Consider the following 12,519-nt stretch of genomic DNA (forward strand, 5'->3'; position numbering starts at 1 on the left):
TTGACAGGCAAAATAGGTAACATCAAATATGTTATTTGGAAAGTCTCATGCTCTTAAGATGTCCTTTCCCAGCTTTGATCTTCCAGATACATTTTATTCATTAATACCTTGGCATCAAATTATACCATCCTGACATGTTCCTTTTGGAAAGAATTTATGGTAGATAGCAATCTACCATATCTTTTATCTCAGTATCTTTTATGGGTACATTCTAAAATGATATGAAGATACTTAGGCATTTGCTTTATAAAACTTAAAATCTGATAATAAAATTGTTTTTACAGATCTTTGATGGAAAACAGATTCCACAGAGAATGGTTGATGGATGGAATGCATTTTTCTTTGATAAAACAGAAGAACTGGTAATTTTTTTTTCAGTCTTTATGTTATAGAATGCTCACTGATATATGTTAGGATTTGCATAATTTAATAATTTTGCTTATACTTAAGGTCCATATTTTGGGTAAGTATAGACATCTCTCTCTTTTTTCTTACCTATAGAAAAAGCGTTTACCTTCACTTGGAAAGAACACAGAAACCTTAGGAGAGCTTTGGTTGGGACTGCTTCGCTTCTATACTGAAGAGTTTGATTTTAAGGAATATGTAATTAGCATTCGGCAGAAAAAACTGTTGACAACTTTTGAAAAGCAGTGGACCTCCAAATGCATTGCAATTGAAGGTAATCATTTAGCTGACATTAACTGAGGAACAAAACCAAACAAAAAGCCAGACTTTCATTTGGCAAGGAAATTGAAGGGAAAACTAAAAACGCATTAGAATTTGGAAGATTCTTCCTCTTGATTTTTATGTTTTGACCCTTTTATTACTCCCCCCCCCCCCCGCCCAGTTTCTGTCTTTTTTAATCTATAATTTTAGAAGAATAACTTGCTCACTTGAATGGTCTGATTATGTAGTGTTAGTCTCTAGTTATGGCTCCTATGTATATTTTATGTTGTAATGAACATAATTCCTAATTAAAAAAGAAATATTTATTTTCTAGATCCTTTTGACTTGAATCATAACCTTGGTGCTGGAGTATCTAGAAAAAGTAAGTTTTAAATATACAGATACCCTTTTTTTAAAGCTTTTACACATTAAAGTCTGCATCTTTATTTATTTTTTTTCTTTTTTAAATAGTGACCAATTTTATCATGAAGGCATTTATCAATGGAAGGAAACTTTTTGGTACCCCTTTTTATCCACTCATTGGCAGAGAAGCTGTAAGTTACCATAATTTGAATTCTGAGTCTTTCTTTTAGAATTGCTTTTTTCGTAATATAGGAGACCTTATCCTATTTCCAAGTTGGTGTTAGAAATAGGGGAACGGGACAATTATACGCTCCCTATTTTTTTTTTTTTTATTGCACTTACCATAGTTCATGAGATAACTGTTTGCGAAATTTTGTGTGTCTCTTTGTTGAATTCTGTCTTTCTCATTAGACTATCATAGTTCCATGAGGACAGGGTCTGTTATGTCTCTTCACCATCATATCTCTTGTACCTGGTAAGATGGCACATTGCATGTACCAAATAAACATTTGTTGAATGAATGAAGGTAGTCAAGAGTCAGTATCCTTAAATTTTGAATTTGAGGTGCTGCCCACTGCCCCCTTCCATCTTTAGAAATCTTGATGAAAATATAAAGAGACAACACCAAAGAAATACTCCTTACTTGCTGAGACTTCTGCTCTAATTTTGAGATAGCCGAATTTGATGGCATGGAACTGAGAGAATTCCTTTTGCCTAAACTGGGTGGCATAGTATTTCCCATTCCTCTTGGTCTCACTCTGGTTTTTGGTTGCTTTCTAATGGGAGAAGGTCTAAGGTTCACAGAAAAAGAAACTTCCAAGAGAAGCAATCTCGAGAGAAAAGGTCTCTTCTATTACATAACGAATATCCTTGATCTTGTTCAGTAGTTTCTGTACTCTTTCTTTGGAATGTAGGGTGAGAAAAGCAGAAGAGTCTACAGCTGTTTTCCCTTGTAGCATTACTTCTCAGACATTTTTTATTATCCTGCACCTTAGGGGGTGGTGGTGATAATAATTATAATGGAGAGATAGAAAATAACAGTAAAATTTGAAATGACGTCAAAGTTGTGTAAGAACAAAATGTCAAACAAAAGGAAAATCCAACAATAATTTTACTAACATACTAATTAAAAATAATATATGAAGAGCACAGTCAGATCAAAATAAATCTGCTGATACACTAATAAAGCATTTTACCTGAAAATTGTGGGAATTCCAACTATTAGTGTGTATATGTACGTATGTTCCATAGGAACCTAGCAGTTTCATGTTGTCAGACTTTTTTAGTAGAATATTAGAGTCCTTAGTAAACTACAAATGTGCTAATAACTTTAGTCTATGAATACAAAATTTTAGCAGCTCTTAATAACTCAGTATAAGTAGTCCTAGTAGATATCAGTCTTCGGTCTTGAATATCATTTGCAGTAAGACCCAAACATCAGTGGGGCCTGTCTGAAGGGGCCTGTGAGTCTGCTAACCATTTTTTGATCTACCTTTTTCTGTTTTAAAAGTCAATATATAGTATTCTATGGCTTGTGTATACTAGTTTAACTATTCTCCTTTGGTGGACATTTAAATTGTTTTTATTATATCAGTGTTATAACTGATACTGTAGAAAATAGCCTTTAAAGTCTTTCATACTAATAAATAAATAAAAACAAAGTCTTTCATACTTATACTTTCCATAGTAAAATTTATTCTTTTGATGCATATTTATTGATTTCTCTCCTATGTACTGACTAGGCTTGTAGGGATACAAAATAGATGTGTTTCATTCCTATATTACTGAAAATGAAGACAAGTATATTTTCTATTCATTCATATTTTTTGCTCACTCACATATTCTCTTTTCATCTATTTACATTATTATGTCCTCTACTATTCTGACTCATTTTCTCCCATTCTGTCAGCTATCTTCTGTCTTCATTTTTCTTCCCACTTAACTTAGGTTTCCTGGTCTGCTCCTGGCATATATTTTAAATTCCTTTGCACCACTGACCCTTTTTTTGTTTTTATAGGTTTGTCAATGAGGACATTTCATATAAATGGAACCATAAAACATGTAGCCTTTTGTGACTGGCTTCTTTCACTTGGCCTAATGTTCTCAGAGTTCGTTCATGTTGTACCATGTATCACCACTTCATTCCTTTTTATGATTGAACAGTATTCCATTAAATGGAATATATATCACATTTTATTTATCCATTCATCACCTATGATGGACATTTGAGTTGTTTCTACTTCTTGGCTCTTATGAGTAATGCTGCTGTGAATATTTCTGCACAAATTTTTGTGTGGATGTGTGTTTTAATTTCTTTTGGGTATATACCTAACAGTAGAATTGCTGGTTCATTTTGACAAATTTATGTTTAACTTTCTGAGGTGCTGACAAACTTTTTTTAAAGCATCTGTGTTATTTTACATTCCCACCGCCAATATGTATGGATCCATTTCATCTACATCCTTTCATTTTTTTTAATGATAGCCATCCTAGTAGGTGTGTCTCTTATACTTTTATCTTTGACTTTAAGTAGATTTGAAGAGTGCTAAGTGGATATGTTCTTTTGTCTTCCAGGGACATGGATACTGTTAGGACAAACTGGTCCTTGTGATAGTGCAAAACAAAACTAAACTAAAACTTAGTTTATTATGCTAGGTGGTAGGATAAAGAAAATATGATCCTGCTACTTCCAAAACTTGGGAAAATTATTTACTTTGTATTGGTTCTGTCAGACCTTCTCTTACATGTTACATGTTCTTGAAATGTTATAATGCAAATCCAATCATATTTTAAATAAACCAGAGGATTGCTTTATTTACAGAGAGGTCTTTTGTAAAAAGAATAATTCTTGGGGCATCTGGGTGGCTCAGTCAGCTAAGTGTCTGCCTTCAGCTCAGGTCATGATTTCAGAGTCCTGGAATTGAGTCCTGCATCAGGCTCCCTGTTTAGCGGGGATTCTGCTGGTTCCTCTACCCCTGTCCCCTGCTTGTGATTGCTCTCTCTCAAATAAAATCTTTAAAAAAAAAAAAAAATTCTTTTTTTCTAAATAGCCTTCTTGAGGAAAAAGCAGGAGATTTGTAGTCAGACCAACTTAGCTTGAAATCCTGTTTACTTACCAGCTTTTTTAACTATGGGTAAATGACTCAAACTCTACGAGCTTCTATTTCTTCATCTGTAAGTGAAGATGAAAATAGTTTCTACTTTAATAAGTTATTAGGCAAAGATGCCACAGATGAATGAAGAAATAATGTGGATGTAAAGTGGTTAGCACTATTAGCAACTGTGATATTGATGATGATGATAATTTTCTTTTCTCGATTTATTTGAGAGAGAGAACAGAGGGAAGGACAGGGAAAAGGAGGAGGAGAATCCGAGCTGAGTATGGAGCTTGACTGGGGTCTGGATCCCACAACCCCGGAGATCATGACCTGAACTGAAATCAAGAGCCAAGCTGCTCAACCACCTGAGTCACCCTGGGGTCCTGATGATGATAATTCTTAATCTTATTTTCATATCATGGTTTTTATAACAGTGAAATAATTTGTTGATATTTATTTCCCTTTTTTTTTTTTTTTTTTTTTTTAGATTTTATTTATTTATTTGACAGAAGGAGACAGAACGAACAGGGCAGAGGGAGAGGGACAAGCAGACTCCTGGCTGAGCAGGGAGCCCAACATGGGCTCGATCCCCGGACTCTGGGATCATGACCTGAGCTAAAGGCAGATGCTTAACCAACTGAGTGACCTAGGCACCCCATTTATTTCCTTTTTTGTTTTTGTTTTTTGATAGCGAGTTTTTATTTTTTTAAGATATTATTTATTCATGAGAGACACAGAGAGAAAGAGGCAGAGACACAGGCAAAGAGAGGAGCAGGCTCCATGCAAGGAGCCCAATGTGGGACTCAATCTGGGATCCCAGGATCACGCCCTGAGCCAAAGGCAGACGCTCAACCACTGAGCCACCCAGGCATTCCTATTTCCTTTTTTAAAACCACTTTTGCATGTTGGTCTTCTTTCCATTTGGATTCCAAAATTCATAGTGGTTTTTTTTTCTAGTAAAGTTTTATTTTCTCCCTAGGAATACTTCTTTGATTCCCGAGTGCTAACAGATGGAGAACTGGCTCCCAATGATCGATGTTGTCGTGTGTGTGGAAAAATAGGCCACTACATGAAAGACTGCCCTAAAAGGAGAAGGTTGGCAAATGATTGTATATCAACATTACAGGGAAAATAAATGTGAGGCCAATTGTAGCTATAACTGTGCTTATATATAAATGAGAAAGTTCAGGGCTTTAAATTGGACGTTAGGTAAAATGTGTATTGGAGTGGAATTTTGTTACAGAATGATATTTATTCATGGCACAGTGGTATCTCATTCATTTGTTCATGTATTCATTAATGCATTCAGGTTTTGTTTTTTGAGGGTTTTTTTTTTTTTTTTTTAATTGAAGAAGCATTTATTGACACCTACTCTACTGGGAACTGTGCCAGGAGCCAAGAAAAAAAAATGACCAAGTCATGGGGTTCTTGCTGAGTACCTTCCAGTCCTGCAAATTAGTAATTAAAATATAATTGAATCTGTGAGATATTTGAGGTATACCTATATAATATATACCTTGAGGAAGATACATTCTCTATACCCCCCCAAAAAAATTATCAAATATATCTTCCTATATTCTATATACTCTGTTTAATAGGCCAGGAAAATTCTTTCTTTAGTTATCAAAGCTTGTGTAGTATAAAGTGCTTAGAACTTTTCAGAGAGTACTAACTCCTAGGTTCAATCAGTGCTATATGCTGACTTAAATTTAGAGAAGACACTTTCTTTAAGCATCAGCTTTTCCCTCTGTAAAATGGAGATAATAAATACCAACCTCTTAAATATTGTTATAAGATTACAATTTGATATTAAAGTTTTTTCTAATTTGATATTATTAAGCTACTGGAATACCCAGTTTCTGCCATATGAGTAGGTGTGCTCTAAATGTGAGTTCCTTTGCCTTAAAAAAAGGTGCATGAAACAATGGGCATGTTAATCCCTGTATTGTGAAACTTTTGTAGTTTAGGTTGTTCTGTGCTTCACTCAGTTTACAAGTCCCTAGCCCCCACATTATTGGTATCAGCAGTTTACTGTTTAGACTAAAGAAGAAAGACAGTGAAGAAGAGAAGGATGGAAATGAAGAGGAGAAGGATTCACGAGACCTTGTTGACCCCCGAGACCTCCATGACAGTCGAGAGTTTAGAGACCCCAGAGACCTCAGATGCTTTATATGTGGAGATGCAGGACATGTACGAAGAGAGTGCCCAGAGGTCAAGCTGGCCCGTCAGAGGAACAGCAGTGTGGCAGGTAAATAGAAAAGACCAAAAATAGTTTTTAGTAGAAATAAGGTCATTTGTGTTGATGTCATTCTAAGGACTCTGATTCCTCTCTGTTCCAAACTTAGCTGTATGATTTTGGACCTTACAATTTAGACAGCCTTTATTTTAGACAGTACTCAGATACATTCACTATTAAAGTCTTAGCAGTCTGTTGTATTCAGTAAACTCCCTTTAAGTATTCTGTTGATTTCAGTTACACCCTTTATTCTTTCCCTAGCAAAATTAATAGAAATTAAATTTTTTTTTTCCTCCAAAAGTTAACAGGAGTTTTTTTCCTGGGAACATGTACAGGAGAAATTATATCTCTTCCCATTACTATTATGTATGAGAGAGATCTGTTCTGGTTATAATTCGTAAGTAATTTTAAGAACTAGAAACCCCAATGAGAGTTCAATGAAAGAAAAAATAGAATATTTAGAAGTGATGATTTCCAGTTACTCAGATTCTTGTTGCAGAAAGTTTTCTTAAATATATCATCTCCTTTAGAAAAGAAGTATATGTCTTTTTGTTCTTGTTTCTACTACCAGTGTATTTTTTTTTTTTTTTTGGTGATTTGCATGATTGAAAATGGCTTTAAAAATATTAGTTGTTATAAGTCCTTCACAAACATAATAATGATTTAAAAGTCCAAGTTTATAAAGTCAGAAGGATTTGAAACTCTTAACAGAGGAAGGAAGTTTATTGATTGTCATTTCTTAGTTTTTTTATCTGTTGATTTTCTTTCTTATGTCTTCTCTTAGCAGCCCAGCTGGTCCGCAACCTTGTAAATGCCCAACAAGTGGCTGGTTCTGCTCAGCAACAAGGTGATCAGTCTATAAGGACTAGACAGTCCTCAGAATGTGTAAGTACTCTGCCTACAAAGGGATTAGTTTTGTCAGGAAGATAGTACTATCTTTGATGGGTGATATGATTGATCTTTGTAGACTGGCAAATATGGTCATCCAGATTACACAGTGCTTTGTAGAGGTGTCCTTGCTAGGCACATGAGGTGGGATGAGCATTACCTTTGGAGTAATGCAGATCTGGCTTTTTATCTGTGGGTAAGCTACTTAACTTTAGTAAGCCTGCCTTCTTATTTGTAAAATAAGATAACTACTTAATACATTTGTTGATTGGTTAAAATAAGGTAATGACTTTGAGGTTTCAGGCTTTGCCTAGAAGCAGAAGATCAGCACAACATTTATAAAAATAGACACAAAGCTTGAGATGTGTTAGGGGTTTGTAGTGTTGGGGCAATACATGCATGGTGTTGGACTTGCCTGAAGCTTTTATGTGTCTCCTCATAGCTGATATGAATACCTAGTGAAATACGTCCTCTGAAAGAAGAGTATTGAATTAGAGTTCAGATTTACAAGTTTCATATTAACTTTGCTGAGTTACTCTTAAACCTTGTGTAAATGTCTGTTTACCATGTACTCCTTAAATTAGTTAATTCAATGCGAATTGAATAGTTCCTTACTCTAAACCTGATACTGTGCTTTGGTGCTTCACACTTGATCCCTTGGGTGGCCATGTGAAGTGATAGGTATTAGTATGATCAAATTTTACAAATTGAGAAGCTGAGAATAAGAGAAATTAAAAGATTCAAACCTGGGTCTAGGTGCTAAATCTGGTATAATCTGTGTTTAGAAAAAATTCTTAGAGGCTATTTGAAGATCAGTATCAGGAGAGTCTTGTAACAACTCTCCCATTTAGGAGCCCACTAACCCCACTTATAATACTTGAATACCTACTGTGGTCCTGACATTTTTTTCTTTTCTTTTTTTAAAATTAAATATTTTATTTCTTTATCTGACACACAGAGCACAAGCTCTCTGCTGGGGAGCAGCAGAGGGAGAGGGAGAAGCAACTCTCCACTGAGCAGGGAGTCTGATGTGGGCTCGATCCCAGGACTCTGGAATCATGACCTGAGCTGAAGGCAGACACTTAACTGACTGAGCCGCCACCCAGGCACCCTGGGCCTGACATTGTCATAAATGTTATATAACAACAGTAATATTAGCTAACATTGTTTAGTGGCTGTTGGCCATATCTTTTTTTTTCCTGTTTCTTATGATAAAATATTGGAAAAGTATAAAAAGTAATAGATACCCATGTAGTGCCACCAGGCCTTAACAATTCTTAACATTTTATTATTTTTGGTTTATTAAAAAGTGATGTGTAGTCAGTAATTCCTATGTATTCTTTTGGATGCTGTTCCCATCTTAAAGCCTTCCCACTGTCCCTTCCTTTAGTAGTAGATTCTAAAATGTATCTACTGTCCTGAATTTGGTGTTTATATTCTGTGTTGTTTAATTAATCTACACAAAAGTCTATGAGATAGATTATTATTTTATATTACAGGTGAATGAAGAAACATTTAAGTTTCTTGCATGAGGTCAGCACACACTTGGAACTAGAGCTTGAACTCAGGCCCTGTCTCTAAAACCTATGCGCTAACCACTTTCCTATGCTGCTGCTTTTACTTTTTGCCTTTAGCACTTACTTTTCTCTTACCTGAGATTTGGGTCTTAGTCTGTCTAATGGACATTGTTGTTCTGATATCTCACAAAGCACTTTAACCTCAAAATGTCTAGAATGTAATACATATTTCTTTCTAAATTCCTAAACTTAACCTCTTGTCCCTGTGTTCTCCATCTCCATCTCATTAAATGATCCTATTCGCTGGTTTCCAGAACTACTCCCTCTCTCAACCCCCACATCCAGTCCCTAAGTCCTCTTATTTTCTACCCATAAAAAATAGCTCACAGCCATTTATTTGCTTCCCTATCCCTATATTGTATTTCCCTAGCCTAGGTTACCGTCATTTCAGGGCTGCTATCTTAGAGCAGTTTTTTACTCACTCTCTTTAAGTCTTCCCCCCACCCCCCAGACTCTCTATTTCATTCCCATTAAGCTAGAATAATTTTTCTAAAATACAGATTGATCATATTCCTTACCAATTTGAAACCCTTCAGTGGTTTCCCGGTGCCCTCAGGATAAAAGTCTAATGACAAGGCCTATGGGACCCTTCATTAATGTGTCCCTCATTTGTTCTTCAACCTCAAATCTGCCATTCCCTTGCCCTTTTACTTCAGTAATATTAAACTTCTTTCAGAATCCAGTTGTTTAAACAAGCCAGGAGGTGTTGATGAACCTATAGACCTTCAGTCATGTTGTTCCCTCTGCATGAAACACTCCTCCCCTTCCCTTGTCCCTGTCCTATTTTATCAGACTGATGTTTACCCTTGTGTCTCAACCTAAAGGTCACTTCTCTGGCAAGCTTTCCTTGATTTCCACTTTCATTCATCTTATCTTTTTCTCCTCCCAAGTATGTTTAGGTATTCCTGCTCTGGGATTTCCTTATACACTATATATCATAGATTTCTTATCATGATAATCATTGTATTTCATTGTAATTGCTCATGTAATGTCTTCATCTGCTCTTTCTCCTTTCCCTTATAAACTTTAAGTTCCTTGAGGGGCATGCATGTTAGTATTGATTTTTAATACCTACAACAATGCCCAGACATAATTGACAGTAACTTGTTGAGGGACTGAATCAAAGTGGCTGTGAGATATTTAGACATAAATTTCTAGTTACAGTTGGAAATATGGGTTCTGCATGATGGGAATGACGTCTAGGTTCTCTCTTGTTTGGACAGTAAAAACATTTATAGGGTAATATATATGTCAGAGAAGGTTTGAGGCTCTTGGAGAAAATTCTATTTTCATGTAAAATGAGGCTCTTACTATGCACATCATAGAGTTGTGTTTACAATGTTCTGATGAAATAACTCCATAATTTTGTATTTAGATAATCTCTGCTTTTATACATTAAGGTGTTTTGAAATTAATTTTAAAATGTTATCTTTTTCTCTTTGCAGTCTGATTCACCATCTTATTCTCCTCAGCCCCAGCCATTTCCACAGAACTCTTCCCAATCAGCTGCCATTACCCAGTCTCCATCCCAGCCAGGATCCCAACCCAAGCTTGGCCCACCTCAGCAGGGAACCCAGACCCCCCATCAGGTCCAGATGCCTATGTATAACTTTCCCCAGTCACCACCAGCTCAGTATTCTCCCATGCACAATATGGGATTGTTGCCAATGCACCCTCTCCAGATCCCTGCCCCATCCTGGCCTATCCACGGCCCAGTGATCCACTCTGCACCAGGCAGTGCCCCCAGCAATATTACCCTGAACGATCCCAGCATCATCTTTGCACAGCCTGCTGCCAGACCTGTGGCGATCCCTAACTCCTCTCATGATGGACACTGGCCTCGTACTGTGGCTCCAAATTCCCTGGTGAACAATGGTACAGTGGGGAATTCGGGTAACCCTTCCTTTTCTTCTTTTGCATCTGTCTGTAGAAAGGTTGGGTGATTGGTATTACTGGTTGAACTTGGGGAAATAAATACGAGGAAAAGAATGGGAAGCAATATTTATGAGGGGCAATATAGGATTAGGTAAAGTTTATGGGCTGTCAATTCACACTGTCTGGATTTGAATCCTAGCCTTGCCATTTATTATGTGGCATTAGGCAGTTGCTTAATCTCTTTGTGCATTGGTTTCATCTGTAATATAGGGATATTAATAGCATCTAACTCACAGGAATGTTGTGAATATTAAATGAAGTAATATACTTAAGTGTTACTCATTTTATTATTATTTTAAATTTTCATGGCAATCCAGCATGGTGTAAGTATTATTAAAACTAATTTTATAGTTAAAGAAATTGCAGGGTTAAATAACTGTCATGCTGTCATAATTAAGCATAGTAGATCCAAGATTTAAACCAATTTCTTTCTTCAAAACCTATGTATGATCTTTGCCCTAAACTCATTTCTCCGAGTAAGGATCAATTCTTTAAAAAGGTTGGTAGCATTTTGTAGCATTAAAAAATACTAGTTTTGGGTGCCTGGGTGGCTCAGTCGGTTAACTGTCTGTCTTCGTCTCAGGTCATGATTCCAGGGGTCCTGGAATCAAGTACTGCATTGGGCTCCCTCTGCTCAGCAAGGAGCCTGCTTCTCCCTCTGCCATTCCCACCTGCTTGTGATCTCTCTCTTTCTCACACTCTCCCTCTCTCTCTCTCTCAAATTAATAAAATCTTAACAAAAAAATACAAAACACTAGTCTTTTTTCTGATTTCTAATATATTTTCATCATAGAACATTTGAATAATAATGAATAATCCATATTCTCAATTCCTAGACATAGCTGCCAAGTAATATGTAGGTGTCTTACCATCCATTTGTTTTTTAAATATTTGCATAATCAAAAATATTTGATAAAAGATAAATCTTGTTTTATATTTAGCTTTTTAGTCCATTTTTAAAAGACATTTATTTTAGAGAGAGCTTACGAATGGGAGGGGCAGAGGGAAAGAAAGGAGAATCTCAAGCAGACTCTGTGCTGAGGGCAGAGCCCAACTGGAGGCTCCATCTCAAGACTCAGATCACGACCTGAGCCAAAACCATGAGTCAGTTGTCTAACTGACTGCAACTCCCAGATGCCCTGATAATATTTTTATTTTAAAAACTGTATTATTAAAAATTTGAAATGTACACAAAAAGAGAATGATGAATTACACCCCCCCCCCATTACCCAGCTTTTAGCAGTTATCAGTATTTGCTAGTCTTTGACTCCTTTACTGCATTTATCTGTTTTAAAGATTTATTTATTTTGGTGGGGGGAGGGTAGAGGCAGAAGGAGAGGGAGAGCATTTCAGGAAGACTCCCTCTTAAGTATGGAGTCTGATGTAGGTGAGGTCTTGATCCCACAACTTTGAGATCATGACCTGAGCTGAAACTAAGAGTTAGACACCTGACTGAGCCACCCAGCCAACCCACTCCTTTACCTCATTTTTTTTTTTAAGATTTTATTTATTTATTCATGGGAGACACACAGAGAGAGAGGCAGAGACGTAGGCAGAGGGAGAAGCAGGCTCCATGCAGGGAGCCTGATGAGGGACCTGATCCTGGGACTCTGGGATCACACCCTGATCTGAAGCTGAAGGCAGACACTTAACTGCTGAGTCATCTGGGTATCCCCCTTTTTAAAAAAAGCTTTGGCTTTATTTATTTTTTTAAAGATTTTATTTATTCACTTGATAGCACAAGCAGAGGTAGCAG

At 36.4% G+C, this 12,519-nt stretch overlaps 1 protein-coding gene across 19 annotated transcripts in view; it reads left to right on the plus strand.

Moving 5' to 3' along the window:
• Positions 1-12,519, plus strand: part of TUT4 (terminal uridylyl transferase 4) — a 127,062-nt gene that overhangs the window by 94,562 nt on the left and 19,981 nt on the right. For 12 of the 19 annotated variants that reach the window (XR_013350319.1, XR_013350320.1, XR_013350321.1 and 9 more), the window contains 8 exons: positions 285-362; positions 502-679; positions 1,001-1,048; positions 1,138-1,220; positions 5,107-5,222; positions 6,152-6,375; positions 7,148-7,248; positions 10,274-10,721. Coding sequence is in view for 13 of the 19 variants with exons in the window: in XM_077844907.1 (XP_077701033.1) it covers positions 285-362; positions 502-679; positions 1,001-1,048; positions 1,138-1,220; positions 5,107-5,222; positions 6,152-6,375; positions 7,148-7,248; positions 10,274-10,721 (1,276 nt within the window). In the remaining 6 variants the exon portion in view is untranslated. The remainder of the gene's footprint in view (positions 1-284; positions 363-501; positions 680-1,000; positions 1,049-1,137; positions 1,221-5,106; positions 5,223-6,151; positions 6,376-7,147; positions 7,249-10,273; positions 10,722-12,519) is intronic. The other 7 variants (XM_077844900.1, XM_077844905.1, XM_077844901.1 and 4 more) reach the window with 5 other exon arrangements.

Source organism: Canis aureus, chromosome 13 (assembly GCF_053574225.1).
Source record: "Canis aureus isolate CA01 chromosome 13, VMU_Caureus_v.1.0, whole genome shotgun sequence".
NCBI lineage: Eukaryota > Metazoa > Chordata > Mammalia > Carnivora > Canidae > Canis > Canis aureus.